General features: G+C 35.9%; 1 protein-coding gene across 2 annotated transcripts in view; it reads right to left on the reverse strand.

Moving 5' to 3' along the window:
• Positions 1 to 10,779: 10,779 nt before the first annotated feature.
• Positions 10,780 to 27,381, reverse strand: part of beta4GalT7 (beta-1,4-galactosyltransferase 7) — an 89,075-nt gene continuing 72,473 nt past the window's right edge. For both annotated transcript variants that reach the window (XM_068365372.1, XM_068365373.1), the window contains 2 exons: positions 17,894 to 18,023; positions 10,780 to 15,923 (listed from right to left, as the gene is read on the reverse strand). In XM_068365372.1, coding sequence (XP_068221473.1) covers positions 15,735 to 15,923; positions 17,894 to 18,023 — 319 coding nt within the window. In that variant the 3' untranslated portion in view covers positions 10,780 to 15,734. The remainder of the gene's footprint in view (positions 15,924 to 17,893; positions 18,024 to 27,381) is intronic.

Below are 27,381 nucleotides of genomic sequence, written 5' to 3' on the forward strand. Positions count from 1 at the left end.
ATTATACTGTTCATCTTCAAAAAAACTAATTCAAAAGAATAAGAAAAACTGTAGACAAATTCTCAAAGAAAATAGATGGTTGTGGAAACCCTTTAGCCATACAGTACACATCTCAGAGGTAGAAAACAGAGATTACTGACAATGGAGCAAAAAAGCAACGAAGTGCAACCCAACATTCAAGTAAAGGAGAGTACTCCAGAGAGGCTTCTGTCAAGGCAATACATATACTGAATAGGAATTGTTTCCTGCTATGTGTCTATTGAGGAAAGCTTACCAGTGGAAAATGCTCTTATTGTGCACATTACCAAATCTGAAATTCATAAATACATGTAGTTGGTTCCAAGTCCAAAATGACCACGATAAAATATGACTTGAGAAAGTAACTAAATTGTATTACCAACCATTATTTCAATCGAGCTGATAGTCTTCATTCTTAAAACGAATGTAAAATCTAGAATTATGGAAGGAGCCATTTTGCCTCATCAACCAAGAGATAGAGAGAAGAGCTACTCATAAGGGGTGCTAACTTGCAAAATCTTTCTGTAGTTGCCAAATTGGGATCACAACGGGCATAATAGTAGCTTTTGTAAAGGCATATTTTGCAGCCAGGAATGCCAACGAAGAAAAGTAATTGGAAAGTCAAAACTCTTAGTACAAGGACTGATAGCATGAAAACTTGGAAAGCTCAGCTTGACAGTCATCCTTTTGTGTACAACAAAGACAGAGCAGTATTATTCATTTATTGCATATTTAAAGGTTTAAAGGCCGCTCATGAATGGCAGAGGCAAGGGACAGAGACATTGCCCCATCAAGGAGGACAATGCCCTGGAGACTAACCATATTACGTATGATCAGCGACCAAGCCCCACCTCCACCCAAGCTAGAACCAAGGAGGGCTAGGCAATGGCTCCTGATGACTCAGCAAAACCCAAAACCCTCCATCCTTAGCTCACAAGGATGGTGAGGTTACAGCAACCTAAGGAACTATCGAGTTTGAACGGGACTCGAACCCTAGTCTGGCAATCACCAGGCCACCATAACCCTTATCATTGTCATAACTCAACCTTAGAAGAAAAAATCTAGTGACTCTGGTTGACTGTTTTTAAATGATTCTTTTTTTCTCTTTCATAATTGTGGTCAGTTGTTGCTAACCAGTATTAATTTTCTTTACAAGTAATTATTATATTTTTATAATTTTAACAAATATTTCTTTCTCTCTCTTGGGTTTCTACTAAACCTAGTTTTCCCCTTTTTGTAGTCTCACAGTGACCATGTGAATCATCCTCATCATTGTTAGGTAAGATTTTCCCTTTGATGGGTTAAATGTAAAATGAGTTCTCACCTGTCTTAGTCGTTTTTTCTTTTGCCTGATCTCCAGTCAGGTCTATATCTTCATGTGTCCCATTTTTAATCTTTAATAGGATAGAGCCACCTAGATATAGACATGGACTTGTGCACCTCCATCATTAATCTATTGGAAAACATGCTCAACAATTTAGAGTAAAATTTAAAATAAAATTTTCTCTTCAACTGATTGCATTAGATACTCATTTCTGCCTTTCATGTTTTGAAACCAATTAGAGGCACATTTAGTTAATGCTAAGATGTCAACAAGCAATGTTCTAAATGGAGCAAGGAAAAGGAAATACTTGGTCTTTTTTGTGTTTGTTGGTAATTTCAATGCTCACCACAGGGATTGGTGGAAACCTGTTTCTCACACTGATTACCATGGCTTGAGAGCTCTTGCCCTTACATCTGATTTAGGTCGTGAGAAAATCATAAATGAGAAATATAACAAGTTTATTAACAATTCTTATTGTTTAAGGCATTAACTACTCTGTAATTGTTCAGTGGCTAATTTTCTCTTGTTAAGGGTAGAAGAGGCTCTTCAACTATGGTAAGAAGCTCTTCTAGGAGAAGGACACTCCAAAATCAAACCACTGTTCTCTTGTCTTAGGTAGGGATATTGCCTTTGTACCATGGTCTTACAGTATCTTGGGTTAGAGTTCTCTTGTTTGAGGGTACACTCAGGCTCACTATTCTATCTTATTTCTCTTCCATTTGTTATTTTTTGAAATTTTTATTGTTTTTATATGATAGATTTATTTTAATTTAATATTGTTACCCTTATCTTAATTGTTCATTACTTGTAGTTTATCTATTTTCTTATTTCCTTTCCTCACTGGGCTATTTTCCCTGTTGGAGCCCTTGGACTGAAATATCCTGCTTTTCCAACTAGGGTTGTAGCTTAGGAAATAATAATAATAATAATAATAATAATAATAATAATAATAATAATCCATTCATATACCAAGGCACTTCACCCAATTTTGGGGGTTAGCTGACAACAAACAAATGAAATAAAAAGGGGACCTTTCCTCTCTACGCTCCTCCCAGCCTAATGAGGGATTCGACCGAGTTCGGTTGGTACTGCTAGGGTGCCACAGCCCCCCTCGCATGTTATCCACCACAGATGAAGCTTCATAAAGCTGAATCCCCACTGCTGCTACCTCCGCAGTCATCCAAGGCGACCGGAGGAAGCAGCAGGGCCTATCGGAACTGCGTCACAATTGCTTGCCATTCATTTCTATTTCCAGCATGCTCTTTTGCCTCTCTCACATCTATCCTCCTATCACCCAGAGCTTTCTTCACTCCATCCATCCACCCAAACCATGGCCTTCCTCTTGTACTTCTCCCATCAACTCTTGCATTCATCACCTTCTTTAGCAGACAGCCATTTTCCATTCTCTCAACAGGGCCTAACCACCTCAACACATTCATATCCACTCTAGCCGCTAACTCATTTCCTACACCCATTCTCACCCTCACTACTTCGTTCCTAACCCTATCTACTCGAGATACACCAGCCATACTCCTCAGACAGTTCATCTCAAACACATTTAATTTCTGTCTCTCCGTCACTTTCAATCCTCACAACTCTGATCCATACATCACAGTTGGTACAATCACTTTCTCATACAGAACTCTCTTTACATTCGTACCCAACCCTCTATCCTTCACTGCGCCAAACACTTTGCATCCTTCATTCACTCTCTGACTTACACCTGCTTCTACTCCACCATTTTCTGCAACAACAGACCCCAAGTACTTAAACTGATCCAACTCCTCAAGTAACTCTCCATTCAACATGCCATTCAGCCTCGCACCACCTTCTCTTCTCATACATCTCATAACCTTAGTCTTGCCCACATTAACTCTCAACTTCCTTCTCTCATATACCCTTCCAAATTCTGTCACTAATCAGCCAACCTTCATCTGAAAACAACGACTGATTTACCTCCCATTCATGATCATTCTCGTCTATCATTTTTAATCCTCGTCCAAGCAGTCGAGCATTCACCTCTCTCATCACACTCCATTAACATAGAAGTTTAACAACCATGGCGACATCACTCATCCCTGTCTTAGCCCCTCTCTCACCAGAAACCAAGCGCTCACTTCATTTCCTATTCTAACACATGCTTTACTACCTTTGTAGAAACTTTGCACTGCTTGCAACAACCTTCCACCAATTCCATATAACCTCATCACATTCCACATTGCTTCCCTATCAATTCTATCATACGCTTTCTCCAGATCCATAAATGCAACATACACCTCCTTACCTTTTGCTAAATATTTCTCGTATATCTGCCTAACTGTAAAAATCTGATTCATACAACCCCTACATATTCTAAAACCACCCCGTACTTCTAAGATTGCATTCCCTGTTTTATCCTTAATCCTATAAATCAGTACTCTACCATACACTTTTCCAACATCACTCGACAAACTAATACCCCTTGAATTACAATACTCATGCACACCTCCCTTACCCTTATATAGTGGTACAATACACGCACAAACCCAATCTACTGGTACCATTGACAACATAAAACACATACTAAACAATCTCACCAACCATTCAAGTACAGTCACACTCCCTTCCTTCAACATCTCAGCTCTCACACCATCCATACCAGGTGCTTTTCCTACTCTCATTTCATCTAGTGCTCTCCTCATTTCCTCTCTTGTAATCTCTCTCTCATTCTCATCTCCCATCACTGGCGCCTCAACACCTGCAACAGCAATTATATCTGCCTCCCTATTATCCTCAACATTCAGTAAACTTTCAAAATATTCCGCCCACATTTTCCTTGCCTCCTCTCCTTTTAACAACCTTCCATTTTCATCTTTTACTGTCTCTTCAATTCTCGAACCAGCCTTCCTTACTCTCTTTACTTTCCAAAACTTCTTCTTATTCTATTCATATGAATAATCCAATCGCTGACCCCACCTCAGGTCAGCCGCCTTCTTTGCCTCAGTTACCTTGCGCTTTACTTCCATATTTTTCTCTCTTTCATACTTTTCTACACTATTACTCTGCAGCCATTCTTCAAATGCCCTCTTTTTCTCTTCCACTCTACCATCACTCCTTCATTCCACCATTCACTACCCTTCCTCAAGCTGCCTCCCACAAACTTCTTGCCACACACATCACTTGCAATCCCAACAAAATTTTCTTTTACTAACTTCCACTTCTCCTCTAAATTACTAGTTTCTCTTACTTTCACTATATCATATGCCATTTTCAACCTTTCTTGCTATTCACTTTTTACCTGCGGTTTTATTAACTCTTCAACCATCACTATTATACAATAATAATAATAATAATAATAATAATAATAATAATAATAATAATAATAATAATAGTTGCTAGGACATATCATTCACTGATCTCCCAATTATAACAATGATCAAACTTTGTCTTCAAATTGGTACTTCTGATCTTGCTTTAACCTTACACAGATTATAAAATCACTTAGCAGGATCTATTACTTTCAAATTGGTCACAGTTCCCTATGGAAGGTGTCTGTTGTTCTTTTAAATGAAAGCTTTGTCAACATTATTGATAGGCATATTCCTTCTCAGATGTAGAACCAACATATCAAGAACAAAGCGCAGTTCAACGAAGTCTTTAAACATGCTTATTTAAGAGAAACAGGAAGATTATTATTTCTGGAAAAGTAATAGATCAGACTTGATTTAACTATACATAGGTAAGAGCTGTGCCTCACTGATTATGCTTAGCTAAAGAGGAACATAATTTGTCCATAAGATAAACCCTTTTTAGTAAAATCTAAATATAAATGATAGGCTACTCTAAAATTTGTACTCTTCGGTGTATGTAAGAGTTCCTAATTTACTTAAATAATGGTTCTGTCCATAGTAAATGTATTACAGTACTGTAAAATAAATCAAAGAAGGACTTGATTCACTTTTCCTCTATATAATCCATACTGTATGTGTGTACTGTGCTATAGTTGGTCTTTGGAAATAGTGTTCATTAATCAAAGGATGAATATTATATACACCTCTTTTTCCCGCAACTAACTCTATCCCTATCCCAAGAACTCCGTCAGGCAACCAGCAAACCCTTCACACAAGAACAAAGCTCATCTTGTTTGCCATCAGCTATACAGTAATGTAAAGCACTAGACCCAGAATCATTGCTTGTTGTCTGCTCAGATGGAAAGTTCTAGTCATCACCAATTCATAGAGTAATTAATATAGAGCACATCTAATCTATAAAGTGGGGTAAATGGCATAGAATGAGTAAAGAAAACGCAAATAGTTATTTGCTCTCTAAAATTTCCTAGTTCTCTAGCCTGGGTAGCTAACTCATAAGTTATGTGTTTTATTAAAAAAATAGAAATTAGTGTCCAATATTACATATTTGGATTCTACATAGTTACGATATTTTCCTAAATAAAACACTAGATTCAAAGGGTATATGCTTACCTTGTGCTGTGTTTTATCGAGGTGTTAATTTGAATACCATATCTTAGGGCTATGCAGAGCGTACATTCCCTCTGTTATACTACCAGTATTGCTACATATACTTATACTAAAATTAATGGAAAACGCCAGTCAGGTCACCATCATGTTTAACAACATTCCTGTAATACAAAAGTGTAAATTAAATTTTAATTTCGACACTCTTTTAGAGTGAGCTAACTGGGTTTATTCCTGGCATTCAATGCAACTTTTTCTCTGGTATCTTTAGCAGTATTTATGCCTTAGAAATGGTGCTATAAGAAGCATTTCACTGGGCAACACAGGTCCCTCGCCCAGAAACAGATTTTTTCCTTTGTCAAAATCCCTTAATTAGTTTTTAGCAAAATCGTAAGACATTTCATTAGGGAAGAAAGCAATTAACAAAGACATGATAAATAAATCACCAATTTAGACAACATACACATATGTTTGTGCTAATATGGGAGTTGTTCAAACAGTATTGTGTGTAATAATCTGAGCACACAAACTTTTTGTTGTGTACCTTTGATCTCCAGCTGCATCACTTTCAACATTACTCTTTTCTTGTTCCTTTTGGTCTTTTTTTTTCTCTTAGTTTGTCATAAAATGTCAGCTCTCTTGCTCTAATTCAAGAACAAACCTGGCCTCTATGGCAAGCTCAGAATTGTGACCGTAAAGTATGGTTCAATTAATTTATGCTGATAGCTAAACACTCCAATAATTATTTTCTTCAAGGGATATCTCGAAATGTTCTTCCTAGGTTATATATAACCATCAGTTACACCTAAGTAAAGTATAAATAATCAACAATTGTACTCCAAAATTAACATCAGTGCTACATGTTGAGATATACCTCTCCTTGTACCTTTCCAGTGTACATCTTGTCAAGTTCTTGCTAAAACATTGTCTTCATCATCATTGACTACCCACTTTTGCTGAAGAAATCTTGCTTTTGTGTAAGGATTTCTTTGTCGAATGATGGTTGAAAGAATGAAAAATCACGGAATCTATCACCTAGGCACTCCTCATGCACTATCTTTTAGACAGCGCTCAACTAGGAAGAAATCAACGCTGAATAAATACTGTATCCATTCTCTCAATATAACAAATGCAATTACAGTACCAGCATAATAATATTCAGCAGTGCCTGAAGAGAGGGGGAAAAAAAAACTCATGAGAACAATAATACTGTATTTTCTATATAGATATTTATCTACGTTCATCAAATTTCAGTAAAATAACAAATTGTTTCTATCATGATCTGCTAAGACTATTATATAAAAATCTTTGCCTTTAAAATTAGGGTGAAATGAATATTAATATCAATAGGATAACACAATACCAGTTGAAATGAGAATAGCGAGCAGCTCTCATTGCAATACTTATAATGTTATTTGAAAGTGGAACCTATGAAAAACAAGTTCAGATTCACCAATCTACTAATTTCTGTATTACTAAACAATCGTCAACCCACATGATGGCCAAAAGATATGATGCAATTATGCATAACGAAAACCTTTTGAGAGAGAGAGAGAGAGAGAGAGAGAGAGAGAGAGAGAGAGAGAGAGAGAGAGAGAGAGAGAGAGAGAGAGAGAGAGAGAGAGAGAATCTTGATTATCGAGGTCTTCAGATTCATGATGGTTCATCACAAAAAAATTTCAAATATACAACTAATAAATCTATTTAAGTTACAGATTTATATAAGCCTTACTTGAACAATCTGCCTGAATAAAGTAACCATTTCATAGTCCAACCATGTAACACCATCTACAGCCAGATTAATACATATAAACCTGTTGGATGAACAATGAATGTGCTTCATGAGAGCTTATACGAGACTATATGATGAACGTTTAAATGTGAAGAAAGTTTAAATGTTCCTATACACAAATTGAACATCATGAACCAAAGATTACAATATAATTTAATCTCAAATTTATTATTTAGAGATTTCACTGCAAATGGATACCTGCCAAAATACTGTTATAGTGGATAATGGTAGCAAATAATTCACTAGATATATAAAACATTACTGAAAGTTAGATAGATGTAAGTAAAGGTATAAAAAATGGATTTCTATATATCAGTTTTAGCCATATTCCTCCTTTTCCTTTACATAAACAAATCAAACGATTTTCAATACAGTGTATTGATTAGTCTACTCTCCTTTTATATACGAAGTGAAATAAGTTTGTTATCGTTTAAAAAAGTTTCTGACTCGGTGGAAAAATATGTGCCAATGAGGTTTGAAAAGTAGTCTAATAATTGTTTGGTCTTTTATAAGTGGATTATATTTATGAATTCAAGCTACTGTATATGGCCTAGCGCTAGGAACTACTAGGACATTTAATGCTTAGTGAAGCTGGGGGATAACCCTGCAGTTGCACATGAAGTAAAAGTTAAAAGATGGACAGAGAGAAGGTAGAAAAGAAGTAGGAATAGAGCGCAGCTAGGGGCTGAAAGAATGCTGCAAATTCCTTATATAATGCCCTCAGCGCACTGAGTGATATGCATTAATGGCCCTACCAAGCTGAAATCTTTTTATAAATCTTCCTTATTATGTGACCTTTATCATGTTACTTTACAGCTGTGGCAGCTAGTATATAGGTACTGTGGAAATGCAGAGACCACTATTTCCCCACGATATTATTGATAAAATTTAAAATAATGAGTCCTAATTTGATGAAATTTTATACTTGTGCATTATATAATCTTTAAGCTTAATGTCAGTAGCTAGCCCATAGTTTGAGAAAAAATTAAAAAATCCCTGCACAGAACTGTATGCTTTACAATGCTAGCGACGCAGTGTTTGGCCTGTTATGCGCACGCTCACATGACCGAGATAGGAAGCTGCATGCTAAGGAAGGAAAGCACTGTTGCTCGTGCAGTTCCAAACATGGCAAGCTGGTGGAAGGTAATGTTTCTTTTTGACTCAACGTGTGTTGTGCTTATAAACGTGTTTATATTCTTGAATATGATAAAGTGTAAAATTAAGATTATTTTACCTGCTTCCCATTTATGTACTGTATAAATTTTCTTTTTATATGTTTGTTTCCTTTTACACAATAATAAAATAATGGCTAAAATTTTCTAAAGTAGCACCCCAACTAATTGTAGCTACGATACTGTACAAAAAGTGAAATGGAACTATGGGAAAAGAGGTATATCGATCTCAAAAAAATCATACAAACTTGATGGTACAGTATCCAAGTGTCTATATTGTAAGATAAAAGTTGATGTTCCTTTAATTCAAACCTTTGTTTTTCAAAATGATGTTTTAACAAAAAATGGCAAGATGAATTTTTAAATGTGCACAGGCAGATATAAAATGAAAGCAATTTGTAATCCTTGGTTTTCCTTGTACTGTATTTCATTTACAAAATTCTTCTCATAGGAATTCTTCTGTAAGTTCTAACCATTCTGTTTGTTAGAAAAGGAATATTCAATCAATCTAAAAAAAGTATGAGCAAGACTCAATATGATAAAAAACTGACCCATACTATATAATTCAAAACTACTAGTTTCATAATAAATTCATACTACTGGATATAAATAAAACCTTATTCTGCTATTCAAATAAAAGTGGCGAATCATATACGGAACTTCTAATTGTGTAGTGTTACCAGGTGAATGGAGACAAAGAATAAAGATCAACTAGTACTGTAGTAAAAATGAACATACTAGAGAATCAGTGTCTAGTAAACAGAGCTATTCAAAAGGTGACCATCGACAAAATGAATAATGTCAATTTTATTATTTAAGGCAGTTTTTTCACTTACTGGATGGAAGATTTGGCATATGGAATTAAATGACACTTCATTAAAATATCAACTGCTGTACTCCAATGAGAGATAACTTACCTTAAAAGCACAATTTCAATATAAATACATTATACAGTATCATATATGGTAAAACATATTAGCATACAGAAGTACCTCAGTTTACAAGTAACTTTGAATACAGTAGGAGCATATAAATTCAAATCGGTTTACGGGCATTGTATCGATAGAGCAAAAATTTTGTTTGTTCACATGGGCATATTGGTATGGACAAATACTAAAGAGACTAGCATTAAATCAGTTATGTGGTGGCCAGCCACCATCGCAGTGTTCATGTAATTTTTACCCTATTTTCATGTCATTTTAAAGAAAAGGAAAAAGCAGTTGTCTCTAGATAGGTTCCTTATCAAAACAATGTTAGCATAAAAAAAAGTGACTATACTTCCATAAAATGTAAATTATGTGAATTAGTTAGTGATAATGAACTATGTTTAAGAGAGAACTCCTGAAGACCAGAACTGGTCTCGTCTCTCTCATGCCAGCCACAACTCTTCTCAAATGTAAAGTGCAAGTTAATTTGTCAATTATTTCTATTTTTCATTGAGTTAATTCTTTTTGTTTCTGATGTTAGGGGTTATAAATTCTTCAAAAATTACCATTAGAGAAACTTTAAAAATTAGTGCATACATGTATTCATGGACTTGTGGAATACATCGAGTGAATTTCCTGTATTTCTTATGGGAAAACATTTTCTAGAATACAAGCACATTAGGTTGCGAGCTCACTCCCAGAAAAAATGAAACTCGAAAATTGAGGTACCATGGCATGTGTGTGTATATAAATATCATATATACATATTCACACACATAAACATGTATATATATATATATATAAATATATAAATATATATATATATATATATATATATATATATATGTATGTATATATATATATATATATATATATATATATATATATATATATATATATATATATATATATATATATATATATATATGTATGTATGTATATATACATATATGTATATATATAATATATATATATATATATATATATATATATATATATATTTGTATATATATATATATATATATATATATATATATATATATATATATATATATATATATATATATATATATATATATATAAAACTTTAGGAAAAGGCCGGTCATGAAGTTATTTGTTACCACATAAATTTTATAGCAATTAAAGTAACAAATCATGCATCATATGAGAAAATCTTCATAATCTCTCATTTGACCATATCCGTAACATATTAAGAGACATTACAAGAGTCAACAGACAGTCAAAAGAACTATCATCTTTATAATATACACTCTAACTCTTTAACAAATATATACTTACCGACTTAAAAAATTGTAAATGAAAGCTAGTTTTGTGGCTCATTATAAAAAAATACCCAGAAATAATATGACTTTAGGACTAAACATAATCCTGTACCTGAAAAAACATTGTAAAAAATTAATCTGAGACTTACAAACCATAAAACATAAGCTAATAATCTTATGGGCAAGAGTATCCCTTGGAAGAAAAGTACACAGCAAAGTATAAACATCTGTGAATATCAATATACTGCATTCAATACCCAACCTCTAAAGGTGATACTGTTAAAGTGAAGAAAGGATCTTGCAACAGAATTGACTAAATAATTGATTTGTGAGTACAGATGCTGTGAACTGTCAACAGAAAACAGTGACAGCTAGTAGTACATAAAATAAACTGGACCTATGAGAAATAATTTCAGGGTTGAATAACATAAAATCTCATGAAATATGATAAAGGATCCATAAAATTCAAATCACTTGCAAAATTCGTTACTAATTTATCCTAAAAAAATAAGATATATTTTTCTATGGACTGTTAAAAATGTTATAACAAGCAAGACAACTTAATGGCAATACCTGTATACCTGTAACTATTTCTTTTCAAAATTAAATTAGTTTCAAATAACCAACATAGTAAACAATTATCATACATGGTGTAACATATATGAATTCTTAACAAATATTTGAGCTATTGACAGATTAGATCACAGAAGAAAAAAATATGAAAAAAAAATCATTCACAACAAGAAACATGAAAGATAGCATGGGAAAAAAATGTTTTATATTTTTTGATAGTGATTTAAAAATTCTTTCTGCTTTTCACTCATCTGCAAAGTCAATGAATTTTGTTTCATCATACAAATTTGAAATGGTGAGATAGTATATCCTACAGTACTTTCAAGTCATTCAGAATGTAATCAATTTAGCATTCCAACTAGAAAAATTAACATTTCTATGTTTTCAAATTTGAAAGAACAAAGCTTTGTGGTCTACAGTATTTTAAGTATGTTATGAAACTTGAAATTAAATTACAGACTGGACATTTCTATTGTATAAATGTTTTTTATAACTATATTTGGAAAAACCTTAAAAACAGAATAATAGATGCGAAAGCTACAAACATTATTGCAAATAGTTTAGGTATTAAACAAATAAGAAACAATGATATACTGTATGATAAGTAACTATAAAATTATTAAGGGGTTGTTTTAGTTTTTAACAAAAGAAAAGAATCATAGCTATTGCATACAAGTTATCTTTAGAATACCATACAATATTATATAAAACAAATGCTAAGATGAAAATTAATAGAAAGTGTCTTTTAAAATAAATTCTGAGAAGTATTCAACTGCCAGAAATTACTTCTACCATAGTTATATTAAAAAGTCAAGGAATTAAAGTACTTGTACTATAATCTAAAACCTCTATTGCACCTGTCAAAGTTAACTATTGTTGTTAATAAGGGGAACAGAGAATTAAACACAATAAAAAAATAGGCTATTATACAGTAACAATATTATGAAAAACATGGTAACGGTACTCTATAGCACTTACAGTATCCCTTAAGTGGTACACTGTATATAAACTAGAATCTTGACCGATTTCTTTTGAACTCCCGCTATGCTACTTTCGTCATATTAATTTTCAACCATTCCCTTGGGCTCTTGCCACCTTAACTGACCAGCTTCCTCAACTTTACATTTTTCCAATTTCATCCAACTTAACCTTTTAATATTCTTTGGAATTGGAAAAATCTGTCTGTGATACATCACAATTAAATTCTGCTGATCACTTATGAACTTGAATATATTTTCCTCTGAATCTCCATCAACCCAATCTTTATTCTAGGATGGGGTGACAATTTAGAGTTAAAGAGTTGTACTTAGTCACAGCATGTTTACAGAAGAGAAAAAATTTTTTTTCGTAAAGAGAAACTTCATTACTTTGCCATAAAAAATATTCCAAGCTGATATCAGATATGTATATTTTTGTAATGTTCAGAATTCATATTCTACATATTGCCTTTCAATAATGTATAAGTTATTGCTATTCATGCTAGTTATTGCACAATAAAATGTGAAAAGATGCAAAATATTTCATGATTTGCCATTGAGTCAACTTCTGTGAAGATGGAACTGAACTATTCTTCCATTACTCTTAACTTTTCATATATAAGACTTGATCTTATTTCTAATCTTAAAAGCTTTGGAATTTCACCGGTTGTGAATACACTGATTTAATCTCCATATTGAAGCTTAGAAATGTGACTGGTAATTTATAAGAAAAATAATCTATATTAATCAGAGTTATAATAACAATTAAAATTGTAAGCTATCTTTCATGTAACTTGAAAAAAATATTATTGTATCTGGCAACTACTTAAACTGCATAGAAAATAATCTTATCAACATAAACAAACACTAGAGCAAACACCTTAAAACACTATATTTTCAGCATGAACTACTCCTTACACTTGGCAGCACCTATAATATTCTCTCCACTATACAGTATACTGTATGAATTAAGGGCCTTTAAAAATAGTTCAATTTGTATTAAAATGATATCTACATTATTTGTGACTACAGCAAATATAAAATAAATTATGCATATAGCAAGCACACAAAATCATCAACATAAAATCACACAGTATTTCATAAAAAAATTAAAATACAACCTTAACTAGAATAGGCAACAAAAATGCATATCTTGGTTATGTCAATTTTCTTTTAAAAATTGGCTCCTCAAAACTAATGATTCATTAATTCGGCATAAAAAGCACTCAATCAAGTTTGACTGGATTACCTTACAAAAAGATATGATGGAGAATGACCAGTTATCTATATCACTTAACATGTACTTATTTGAAACAGACACTTGGGATCACTTCAATTAAAGTTACCTGGTTCAACAATGCATTCAAAATATGGAAATGAATATAAAAAACTGAGGTTCTACAGTACTTAAAAATATTACCATATTAATGATGACAGCCATGAATTATGATACAAAATCTAAATCAATCATTTGGCAACAAATATGTAAAAGAAATATTGAATCTGAAACCTAATATCTAAAATATTACGTCCTGATAATCTTACTGCCCAAATAAACATGGACAAAAAAGTAAATTGGTGATTCATATAATCTGAATGCAATATTATCAGCAGCCTATGACTAATGAGGCTATGGGTTCCTTCAACATTTTCTTTCCCAGTCTTAAGAGTCTCTGTCTCAAGAAGGAACATCAAAATAAATTATACGGGCTAAAATTCCTAATGAAGCAACAATGCCTAGCATACTAATGTATTCCGTATAAGGTACGTATGAAGTGCTGCAATTAAAAAAATAACTTGAATATCTGAGAAAGACTTAAAATAACTCTAAATATTTGAAGATTAAATTTCAGTGGAAATCTTTTCAGGTGCTCCTGCAGCAGCATGATTGAGCCTCAAGCCAAAGTGAGATAATATATTATATCAAATGCATCGAAAATACAAGATTATTATTTTCTAATCATAAACCTATGTATCTATGCTAACTGGAAGGTTTAGTGTTAATATAGGCTACATAATGAAGTCATCACAGTCGCAGGGTGCAACCCTCACTTGGTCTATTCGAAACTTTCCTCTCTTCTAACAATTCTAGCATAACTAACAATGTCCGTGATAAATTTTGAGTCATTTAATGACAGAAATCTAGAGGATTCATACCTTAAACAAACTGGAACCCTTTCCTTTGACTTGTTTTTAAATGCAGTTAAAATTATCTACATTTTAGTACTGTAGTTGTTAATTTTTATAACTACTTTCTTCCAAACAATAATGCTGATTACAAATATCAGGATATTTGCTTTAATGGGCATAAATCTCCAAGACCATAGTACTATACCTATACTCAAATAATGCCTTTTACAAAAAACGGGAAAAATATAATAATTACATTTCCAAGAATTTTACATGTCCAGTCTTTTTTTAACAAGGAGCTTCATTTTATGAATACTTCAAAGTAATGGCAACATGTAATCTTATCTCTTCTCAAGAGAGCAAAAGACTGGAATGAGAAAACAACTGTATTTCTTGCTGGTATAGTTTGGTATAGGAATTCTTTTATCTTTTAAAATACTGTCTCATGATTGTAAAATACAACTGTTTGGACATTTGAAACATTTCTAATAATAATCTAGGAAGACGCTATAAGTAACAGAAATTAATATACACCTCAATATCACTAGCTTTATTATTTACAGATCAGCTGTAATAATTTCCTTGCGTGGTTGTAGGTCACATAAAAAAGTTTTCATAGAGACAGAAAATGGAAGTACTTTCTGTACATTATACTGAGTAAAGTGTAGGTTATTGGAGTGTTCTGTAATATTCCACAATCATCTTATTTATCAGTTTGCGAGTACTGTACTTTCATAAACTGTACAACCGAATAAGATCTACAAACAGGTACTATGATTCTAAATGAAGGCCTGTATATGACAGTTATTGTGCTTGAAGTTTTCAAGCCTCCAGTGAACATGATGTACCTAAAGACACCTCACAGATTTCATATCAAGTTTTCTAATCTTTTCTTATTAAAAAAATATTTGCTCTGACAAATAACATGAGCAATAATAAAAATAAAATGCAAGTACAACCTAACATAATTGTGTTTAAAAACAAGTGTCTTGTATACCGTATTAAGGGTACACTACTTCATTTAAAAACAGCGCTACAGAAACCATAAAAAATCTATAAATCCCAAATAATATTTCCATGTCTACCTAACCATCTTGAGTTATGTGTGTTTTACGATTCAGTTTTGGTACTATCACATCCTCAGACTTCTCTGACTTGCGTTGAGATCTTGGAACGTTGCCTACATTTTCAGTGCAATCACACCATGGAGTCAAGTTCCGGTCACACTCCAAAATAACATTCAAGACAGTTACTGGAGCGCCTTGAATACTCATCTGTTAAATGAAAAAAAGAATATCTTAACCTTACAAATTGAAATTGTATGTAAATAAACATGAGCTAAATACGCATGTACATTATATGCAGAGATACAGTACGCTCTCTTTATCCGAAGGTATTACTTTTCCAAGAAGATCCCAATTCTATGGACAAAGGGGACAAGTAAATTAATAGTTAGTACACAAAAATTACATGCTTAAAGATAAAAGTAATAATAAATTTATAAAAATATTACAGTACAGTACTGTAATAATAATTTAGTACAAAACACTGTCTAAGTTAGGTGAGCCTGCTAGACGAATAATTTTTACTACCAGGCACTCAGGTAAGGCGAAATTCAGTCAGAATGAAGAACTCCCTCCCAAGGCAGAGAAACTACCATGAAGTGAGACTAGTTATGCTCCGAGTTCATCATCGTTCTGATCCAAAGAGTGACAACAATACTCCAGGATTTACAGTCACTCCTCCACAAAGGTACACAACACACTAAAGTTCCATAAGGTTGTATCCTCATTGGAACAAAACTCAATTCACCACATGCTTACCTTTTGTTGCGCTTCAACTTACAACACAGAGCACTTGCAAATAAAAAAAAATAAACACTTATCTAAAACAAAAGTAAGAAAAGATCAAATACAGTCAGTCCTCCTTTATTAAGGGTTTTAACATCATGATTTTGATATTCCACGGAACTGAGATTAACATATTTTGAAAAAAAACTTCAAATTCTTTGCTGAACCTCACGATTAGGACTGCTCCGCGCCGCTCAATGTTTTCAAACCATCCGTGCTTCTTCCATGCACAACTCCACTTCTCTGTCTAACTTGTCAGGACGCCAGAAAACTTCAAATCATTCACTCATTCTCTGTCTGATTCTGCTTCATTCTCCCTATGTCCTTCATCACAAAGGCATTGTCCCACAAGTGTTTGTCAAGCAACTAGCATCAATTTATATAATAATTTGTTACGCACTGTGTATGTAGGAGTACATATACATGTACATCTCATGTTCAACACTTAACACTACTACTGCACCTTAAGGATTACATCAAGCGTCATGTGATTTTGCTGCATAGAACTTTGTAAATGGTAAGTGGTGTTGTATGTAAACTGTAGTCTTTTTTAATCTTATTTTCATTGTTAGTTATCTTAGGATAAATATTCATATAGTCATTATCTCACTTTTACTAATTAAAATATATTGTAGTGGTAGTACTTTACATATATACAATAATATATACTACAGCATCAGTGAGTGCTGTTAGATATGAAACAACAGTGTTTTGTTGTTAATTATGCATAGGGTGGTGTGGCGACGACTTGCACATTATAAGTTGTCTTACTTGATACTGAAGCAGTGTTAGTAATGTACGATTATCTTTGTAAAGTAGTATCAAACTACAATACTGTGATAGAAAACCTATGAAAATAATGTAGCACAGCGAGTTATTGCGTATGTTTCTGTTACCTAACCCCTATGAGGATGGAGGGCTGTCAGTACTGTATTTGAGAGAGGAATGCAGCAGCACGTCTACACCCGTCATGGCTAAATACAAAACTGACTATCATGTGATAAGTGGGCAAACAGGGTCTCCTTGTACCACCTGTCATTAACTAGCTACCTTATTAATGACTCGATGCCCGTTCCAGTGCCACTGACGATATTCCTAATGCAAAGGACAAAAGGTTTATATACGCATAGGAACCATCGTAAATTCCTGGTATATAGTAACTGCTTTTCCCTTTTTCTTAAACTTACTTTATCCATTTACTTTCCTCAGAGTTCTTATGGTCCTTCCCTTTTTTCTGCATATACAAAAATTCATGTTTTCTGTCTGAGTTGTACTTTAAAAAAAAGAAGAAGAAGAAGAAGAAGAAGAAGAAGAAGAAGAAGAAGAAGAAGAAGAAGAAGAAGAAGAAGAAGAAGAAGAAGAAGAAGAAGAAGAAGAAGAAGAAGCTGCCTTACTTCTTTTATGCTCTGAACATGATATTGGGTTGTTGACAGTCCTGTTTCCCTATCGCGTCTTCTGGTGACCTCTTGCTGATTGTAACATTTTATCATGTCACGTCTCCTTACCCGCCTGTCGTGAATATGTCTGAAAAAGGAATTTACAGTCAGACATAAATTTGTCTTAGATTAAGACATTAAAAAAATATTGTTGAAAGCCAAAATTTTTCTGAATTATATTAAAAATAAAAATACATGTTCACTAGATATCCTAATGGGTATGAAAACTGTTAAGTCACTCTAAAGTTTTTTGTTTGGAAAAATTATAGATTTGAATCTCAAATTACTAAACTATGAATAAAGAATGAGTTCTAACTTTACATTATCAATAAAAAAGTGATAATGGAAGGGTTTTGACGAAGGAAAAACCTATATATGTGGAGGTGCTGTCTGGTCTCCAAGGACTTTCTTGTGAGAGGTTAGAACATGAAATCTAATACAGTACAAATTAAATACCAAAGAAATATTGTCTATTTTGCTCTAGGGCCAGCGAATCAACGTGCAAAGTACGCACAGTACTCAGTGTGCATAAGGGAGATCCTCATGTTCCTGTTCAATAGAACTCAACACAGCACCTCTTAATGAAAATATTCATCTGCTGTGGCCGACGTAATAACTACAACATCCCTCATAAAAAGGAACTATCATCCCAGTCTGAGACAACGCTATAAGCTCATCACTTTGCGGTCAACCAACATCTTTGAGTTCCCTGGAGATTTAATCAACTATATATGGTTCAATCATGCCACCGTCCTCTCCCTCCAGTACCTACGTAAGATGAATATGGAAGGATGAGGAGAAAACCTCGTATAAAGAGGACCATTGAGGGAGAGACAAGAACAATCCATCTCTACTAATTTCCTTACTACTCACATAAAGTACATTCATGTATGTGAGAATACTATCTAATTAATAGGTTATCATTTGTCAAAATTAACCATCTTAAAGTTCAGCTTTACTAGGTTATAACACTGTTATAAAAACTAATGCTCTACATAGCTGATCAACGTGATGAATCTAAATTTATTAATCAATCTACAAAAAGGTGTCCAATTCTAAAACAGGGAAAGATAGACAAATGTTTACAAGAGGCCAGCATAACTACTAACACGGAACAAATCGGAATAACAAACACAATTACTGAACTAAAGGCCCATTTAACCTTAACTTCAAACCCCATTAACATGACAAGAAGAAAAACCTGATTACTGTTACTTAACAATTTTGGCCTTACTATACTTAAACACTCCTGACATTGTTCACTCCTCAACGAAGAACTGTAAGATGGCGGTTGGGCACAAAATGATGTGCAAGTAGCAGTCTCCTACTGGGATGATGGTTCCTTTCTATGAGGTGGTGGCGTAGTTATGACGTCAACCACAGCAGACAAATTTTATCATTAGAAGGGGATATGTTGAGTTCTATCGAGCTCTTATACACACTAAGTATATGTTTCTCACATTTGATACACTGGTGCTAGAATAGGGGAGATGATATTTCTTTGGTATTTATGTCGTATTGGATTCCCTGCTCTAGGCCTTCAAAGGAAATTCCAAGGAGACCACACAGCACATTAATCCCAAAAAAGTAAATTGTAGTTAACTGCAATATTTAATGATTCATAGCTTATAATGAAACTTAGGAAAGCCTAAAGTATTCTTGATACCAGCACTTCTTAAATTATAAGATTTGAAAAAAAAAAATAAAAAAGTCAAATCTGGCAAAAAGAAACAAAAAATTTAACATAGAAAGTCTGAAACTAAAATTTGAACATAAAATTATCTACATTCCAATAAAATCATTCATGAACAAGAATTATAATTAAATTTTAATATTAAACTTTTTTTATTTCTATACTCACCAGATCATATTGTTTCTTCTCCAGAAGCTGGGTTTATTCAAGTTTATCCCCAAATTTTTTCTATACTTCCTATTTCCTTTCCTTCCAATAAACACATGCCTCTAGTAAAGTACTGTACTGAGACATGTTCACAGTACTTTCTTCCTTATTCCCTGTCATCAGAAGTTAGTGGGTAGGAGGGTGGGCATGTATATGAACATTAGGCGAGTATAGAAATGATAAATTTTATTATTAGAATTCCATTTATTTCTATTTACTTCCCTTGATGTTCATATTGTTAACTCCCACATTCTGGAGGTAGGGATGTCAGTGATGGAAAAAGATAGGTAAATTCTAGATTGATGGAAACCAACCGTCTTAAAAGACAGCTTGAAATATGAGACTCCAGATTGTTTTTCTAAATGTATATGAAATATTTTGAAAATTGGAAAACTATAAATTCATTGAACTCAAAAACAATTAAAAAGACCATATCAGCTGTTTGGGGATATTGACAGGAGATATCTAAATGGTGTGAGGCCTCTGGTTGTGATTAATTCACGCCCCAGTATTATACTGACACCTTATTAAGGTGAGCGAGCTGGGTTCAACCTAGCATTCCTATACAATTTTTTTCTCTGGTAAATTTATAGCAGTTTTTACCTTAGAAATGATGTTAAAGGAGCATTTCACTGGGCGGCACGGGTCTCTCGCCCAGAAATAGATTTTTCCTACGTCAAAATCCCTTAAAAAGACCATATCAACAGCAGCCACTATAGGATCTAATTCCAGTAGTCAGATAAAAAGGACAGGATTCTTCAAGATACTGTTCAGCGAACACAAATATGGCACACTACTGAATTGTTGCTAAAATTCTTTCCAAGGAATAATTTCAGCAAAAATATATATTTAACCTTATTCTTAAAAGCTTTCATAAGATTTGGATCTAATTCTTTATGAGTTTGTCACCAAACTATACGACATTGCCTCTTTGGACAAAGGATGAATTAGAATTCAAATCGTACCTAGGGAAATTAGGGACACTATCTACAATGTCCATAGTTTGTCCAAAATACATTGAATGGTTCTTACCAGACTAATAAGGTACTACCACTAGTGTTATTGGGTTCTTTGACTGTCCAGACAATACTACATTGGATCCTTCTCTGGTTATGGCTCATTTTCCGTTTGCCTACACATACACCGAATAGTCTAGCCTATTCTTTACATATTCTCCTCTGTCCTCATATGCCTGATAACACTGAGATTACCAAACAATTCTTCCTTGCTCAAGGAGTTAACTAGTGTAATGTAATTGTTCAGTGGCTTCCTTTTTCTTGATAAGGGTAGAAAAGACTCTAGCTATGCTAAGCAGCTCTTCTAGGAGAAGGACACTTCAAAATCAAACCATTGTTCTCTGGTCTTGGATAGTGCCATAGCCTCTGTACCATGGTCTCTCACTGTCTTGGGGTAGAATTCTCTTGCTTGATGGTACACTCGAGCACATTATTCAATCTTATTTCTCTTCCTCTTGTTTTTTTTTAAGTTTTTATAGTATATACTGTATATGAAATATTCATTTTAATGTTACTGTTCTTAAAATATTTTATATTAATTGTTAATTACTTTTCTTGTAGTTTCCTTATTTCCTTTCCTCACTGGGCTATTTTCCCTGTTGGAGCCCTCAGTCTTATAGCATTCTGCTTTTCCAACTAGGGTTGTAGCTTAGAAAGTAATAATAATAATAATAATAATAATAATAATAATAATAATAATAATAATAATAATAACAAAAATAAAACTATTTTTGATGAAATGCTTAAAACCATTTCAGACTCTTTAGCCTTAAAATCATTTTGCTCCAAAGAAAGGTTAAAGAGAAAAAAAATCCTCTTATACTCCCAAAGGCCACCTTCAAAGATAACAATTAAAGTTTAGTATTAGTTTAGCTGAAACCAATGCTAATATAAAAGTCACTGAAGCTGCGAAATCTGTAAGTGAAAGATTTCCTGAGGTTCAAAAATCAAACCTTTTAAATAGCCCTGATTACTGGGGGGCTTTTAAGGCTAAAAGCCTTAAATACAACAGTTATAATACCTGGATTGGATAGATCTAATCTAAGATGCGCTCAGTGCAGAATTAAGCATTGATCTATATACCTTAAGGCTGATATCTTTTCATAAAAGGACATTGTAAAAAACGTTAATACGACTAACCTGGCTAGTTCTAGTCATTGATACATTCTTAAATTGGACCACTCAAAATAAACATACTGTATCAGTGTTTCATAAAAAATGATGGTAGACTATCTTTTAGAACTTGGAATCTATAAGAACAATCTAAAGGGCTGCGAAAACCCTCGCTTTGAGAATACGATCGATAGTCTACAGGTGATTAGATGTAGAACGAATGGGTTTGAATGAAATTCCATTGAGGTCAGTTATCTGAGCAATATGATTAGCACAGAAACCTTCTTAGACACTGATAACAGAGGCCACAGATCTGCAGACATTTTATTTGTGTTCAGAACTAGGCTATTATTTTGTTATTTGCAGAGCTTAAACTTGTTTCACACCTGCTAAATTATGGAAAAATATGAGAATGTGTAAAGATCTAGATTTTTCCAATATGTACAAAGGTACCTAACTTCTATGGTAAGGCATCTGGAACAGGAAAAAAAAAAAACTGTGCTTCTGTTCTGTGATATTGCAAACATTAATACGTATGGACGACTCCACCATTTCCAAATTTCTAGACATACAGTACTGAAGAATGTAGCAACCACTCGACTGGTAGCACTAAACTTTTTCTGATTATCTATGATTTCATTTATGATAAGAATTCTAATCTGATCATGAAACATACTTCCAAGAGAGGGACCTTGCAGCCTATGCATTCCTCAAGATCTTAAAGGAAAATTGTCCGCAGCTTGAGACAAAGAGAATGCAGAACACAATTACCCAAAAACAATTCCTATGCTTAACCGTTCAGCCATTGCTAACAAATTCAGAGCACCAGACTGGCTTGAGTTCCAGTAATCAACTGAGCAACTGCTTTATCACTTACATGTACACCCACAACATGCCAAAATGACACAGCCATGCAAACCAGATACAATTGAACAGATTTAGTGAATATAAAAAAAATAAAACATTTAAGCTGAGGTAATAAGATTTGTATGCAAGCCATAAAATTATAAGAGCTGTAAAGAGTGCTTTATTAATTAAGAGGCGTGATTAAATACTAGATTACCAACTCAGCACATAAGAGATAAAAGGTTCCATAGAAGCTCTTCCTTTTGCGTGAGGAGGGATATAAGGATCTAAAACAACCATGTCGGTATTCTGCTTCGCAAATTCTAAGTGTCTAACAGATCGGCTATAAATTAGTAGTGCAATGGTTTTGTAGCAGAAGGTTCAAAACCAAATAAAGTATTTGACTCTACGAGAGGTCTTGTAACTAAGAGGTACCATTTACTTAAAGAATTTGAGGCTCTACCAAAAGTTCTTGTACCTTGGAGTCCCCTTTACAGGATGGTGCATTATAACTGTTAGCTACAAATTGAGAAGTTAGGCTAGGGTTTGAAATAGGGAAGGTTAGGCCTGCAATATTACCCTGAGTTAAAAACTAATTGGCTTTTAGAGCTTCCACAAAAGGAGTTAAGAACATTAGATTCTAACAAACTAATTTCATCAGGTTCTTGTAAAGACAAAGGCTGAAATGGCATTACCATCATCATTCCCCCTATAAGCATGTAGCCTAAGCATTTCTACTAAACGTAAGCATTCTATGACACTGGAAATAACTGCAAAGAAAAGTATTTCAAGAACACTTCCAATATCATTACCCACAAACACCAATACTTAAGTAAACCAGCTTGCAAACCCCACATTTAAAGGTTTTCATATATTAGCAGTACTGTACTGATGGCCTTAAAGGATGAAATTATATTGTAATCTACAAGATTAGGTAACTAATTAGTCTTACATACATGTCAAACATCTTTGAAGAATAGAAGGTTTAAGATTAAACAAGACCAAAATTACCAGCATTCATTGTAATTGTGATAATTTAACGACTATTCACAACAGAAAGGGCGATATGAGATACACATGTCTTGGAAGCAGCTGACTCAAAATAGTTTTAAGAAAAAGCAAAATCAGAACTTACCTTAAACAACTTATTTGGGAGTTTTTAGTCATATGATATCGTCGTCGGCGCCCACTCGTGTCCGAGTATTGGGTTCTGTCGTTAGCCATCAGCCTCCTATCTATGGGGTGGGTGCTTATGCCTGATGTGGCTGTTAAGTCCTAGTCTGTGGTGGAAGAGTCGCGGACAGTGTTCACAAGGGAGGGTAGGTGGTGGGCGGGGCTGTTCTAATCGCTCTCTCCTTCTTCTCCTCCTAGCCTCCTCATTTTGTCTCCTCCTCTCCTCGAAGTCCACGGTGCCATGGTGTACTGTACTCCTCCAGGTTTTCCTGTCCCTGGCTGTTTCTTCCCATGAGGAAGGATCGATGTCAGTTAGAGCCAGGGTGCGCTTTAGTTGATCTTTATAGCGCTGGTCAGCGAGGCATGTTCTAAGACTTCAATGTTGGTGGTGTGGCTCTCCCAGGGGATTTTCAAGATCTGCCTCAGTTTCATTTGTTGGAAGCGTTCTAGGTTTTTAATATCGTTTTTATATAGCGTCCATGTTTCACATGCATAGAGGAGCGTGGAGAGGACTACTGCCCTGAACACCATTATTTTGGTGGTCATTGTCAGTGCGTGGTTGTTAAATACGCGGCAGTTGAGTCGACCAAAGGCGCAGTGGGCTGCCCTGATCCTGTTCTCCACGTCCTTTTTGCTTGTGGGAGTTGATGTTAGGATGCTCCCTAGGTAGGAGAACTGGTCCACCTGTTCTAACGGTTGGTCATTCACTGTGGTATTGAAGTTGGGGAGCATCAGTCCTGGTGAATGTTGGACGAGGGTCTTGGTTTTGTCTGAGTTGACTTGCATCCCAAAACGTTCGTAGGCAGAGTTGTATGCATCAGCTAACGACTGCAGGTCCTCTGCCGTCTGACCTGGGGTGGCATTGTCGTCAGCATACTGCAGTTCTCGCACTGCACACAAGGTGGTCTTTGTTCTGGCGCGGAGTCTAGCGAGGTTGAAAGCGCCTCCATCCATGCGGAAACGTAGGTCGACTGAGGGTGTGTCTGGGGGAATCTCGTTGAGCATTGCTGCGGTGTATAGCGAGAAACACGTCGGGGCCAGAACACAGCCCTGCTTCAGGCCGCCGTTAATGGGGAATGGGTCTGAAAGAGAGTTCTGGTGGCAGACTCTCCCAACCATTCCGTCATGGAGGGCACGCACCAGCTTGACAAAATCGGGTGGGCAGCCATATCTTTTGAGGACAGCCCACATGGCAGGTCGAGGTACTTTGTCGAAGGCCTTTTTCAAATCCCAGAAGATGAACATTATGGGCTGTTGTTGTTCGAGGCTCTTCTCTTGTAGTTGTCGCGCACAGAAGATCATGTCTATGGTCCCGCGGGAAGGTCGAAAGCCGCACTGGGACTCTGGCAGGACGTCTTCTGCGAGAATAAGGAGGCGGTCAAGGAGAATCCGAGCGAAAATCTTACTCGCGATACTTAGTAGTGATATTCCCCGGTAGTTGTTACAGTTCTCCCTGTCTCCCTTCTTGAAGATGGTAGTGATGTTTGCATCTGGACCCCTATAGGCCTTCTCCTTTATTTTAAGATAGGCAAAGGCTAGGAGAAGGGAAACTCCAAAATCAAACCAAACAAGACCCCAACGGCGGAGCTTCCCAGCGCCGGCGGAAGAGGGCAATGCCTGTCGGGCAGGCAACAAGGCGGGCCTTGACATAACAAGAACCCGGCAGCCCGATGCAACCAACATCAGAGAAGCCGCCTGTCTCATATGTCTTGAGCCGCGGTGAAAATGATGTGGGCCAAGTGTGTGTGCGTGGCTGTTGCGAAGCCACGACCACCCAAAACAATATACCCAGCTACTGGCATTCTGTCGTTTCCTCCACCCTTCTTCATCTCTTTCTCACCATCATCATCATCATCACCACCAGCAAGTCCTGAGGCGACAGCACCGTGGGTGAAGGGGGCAGGCCTGGATAGCTGGAAGCCCTTAGCCCACGACTGCACTCAGGCGGCGAGTCCAAGATTCAGTCGCTCTCTGGTGACGATGCCGTGACACCAGAGTTCGGCAGCTGGACCCGTGACTGGGCTGGCCTATTGAGGACACCGCAGCCCACCCCACATGGGGAGGCCCCTAGAAAAGGTGGGGTAAACATCGGACACGGCAAACCCGTCTGGTCAGCTCACCGCGGCTGGCGGACATCCCACTAATGCGGTCGAAATAACAAGAAAAAAATATTAACCTTAGGTGCGTGGAACACCAACCGCCCGGAACGACGTACAGCCCTCGTCTGCAAGGAGCTAGCCCGCTTCAATGTTGATGTGGCGGCTCTTAGCGAGACCAGACTACCCGAAGAGGGCAACATCAGGGAAGCTGGAACAGGCTACACCATCTTCTGGAAAGGCAAGGCCCTAGAGGAGCCTCGCATCCACGGTGTCGGCTTCGCCATCCGTTCCCAGCTAGTGCAGCAGCACAACCTAGCTCCCAAGGCCATCAGTGAGCGCCTGATGACTGTCCGCATCCCCATCACGCGGGACAGACATCTCACCCTGATCTCTGTCTACGCCCCGACTATGACCTCAACCGATGATAACAAAGCTGCCTTCTACACCCAGCTCGACCGCACCATCCAGGCAGTGCCCGCCAATGACAAGCTCGTTGTGCTTGGCGACTTTAATGCCCGAGTAGGCAAAGACCATCGCCTGTGGGAGGGAATTATCGGCCGCCATGGCATTGGAAATTGCAACGCCAATGGCCAACTCCTACTGGGTCTGTGTGCAGAACACCAACTTGTGGTAACCAACACCATCTTCCAGTTACCAAAGCGACAAAAGACCACATGGAGACACCCACGATCTAAACATTGGCACACCCTGGACTACGTCCTGACCAGAGCCAGAGATCGAGGAGACGTCCGCATCGCCCGATCCATGCCCGGAGCGGACGACTGCTGGACGGACCACAGACTCCTCATCTCCCGATTCTCCGTGACGACCCTACGACCACCCAGAAGGGCACCTGACAGCGTACCACACCAACGCTTTGATTGTAGTAAGCTCCGCAACCCACAGGTGGCACAGAACTACAAGGAGGCCTGCGAACAATACCTTGCAGACCCTGTGGGTCAGGCCACTGTTGAGCACCACTGGACCACCCTCAGAAACGCCATGGCCCGTGCCGCGGAGGAAACACTAGGCTACACCACCAAGAAACGGCAGTCATATGATATAAATGGTATATATTTCAACAACTTCTGGTTATCCCTCAGACCTATTATTTACAACTGGCATGATAGCTGCTGCGCACTAGCTGAGATTCACAAACAAGAGGCATATAGCCTTTGCAATGGCACCTCTAGTGTAATTGTGATGTATTTATTCTGTGATTTAACATTTTTTTTCTAACAGAATGGAAATTACCTACTATTAACTTCAAGTCTTCTTCATAACAAGAATCCTTATAGT

Source organism: Palaemon carinicauda, chromosome 42 (genome assembly GCF_036898095.1).
Source record: "Palaemon carinicauda isolate YSFRI2023 chromosome 42, ASM3689809v2, whole genome shotgun sequence".
Lineage (NCBI taxonomy): Eukaryota > Metazoa > Arthropoda > Malacostraca > Decapoda > Palaemonidae > Palaemon > Palaemon carinicauda.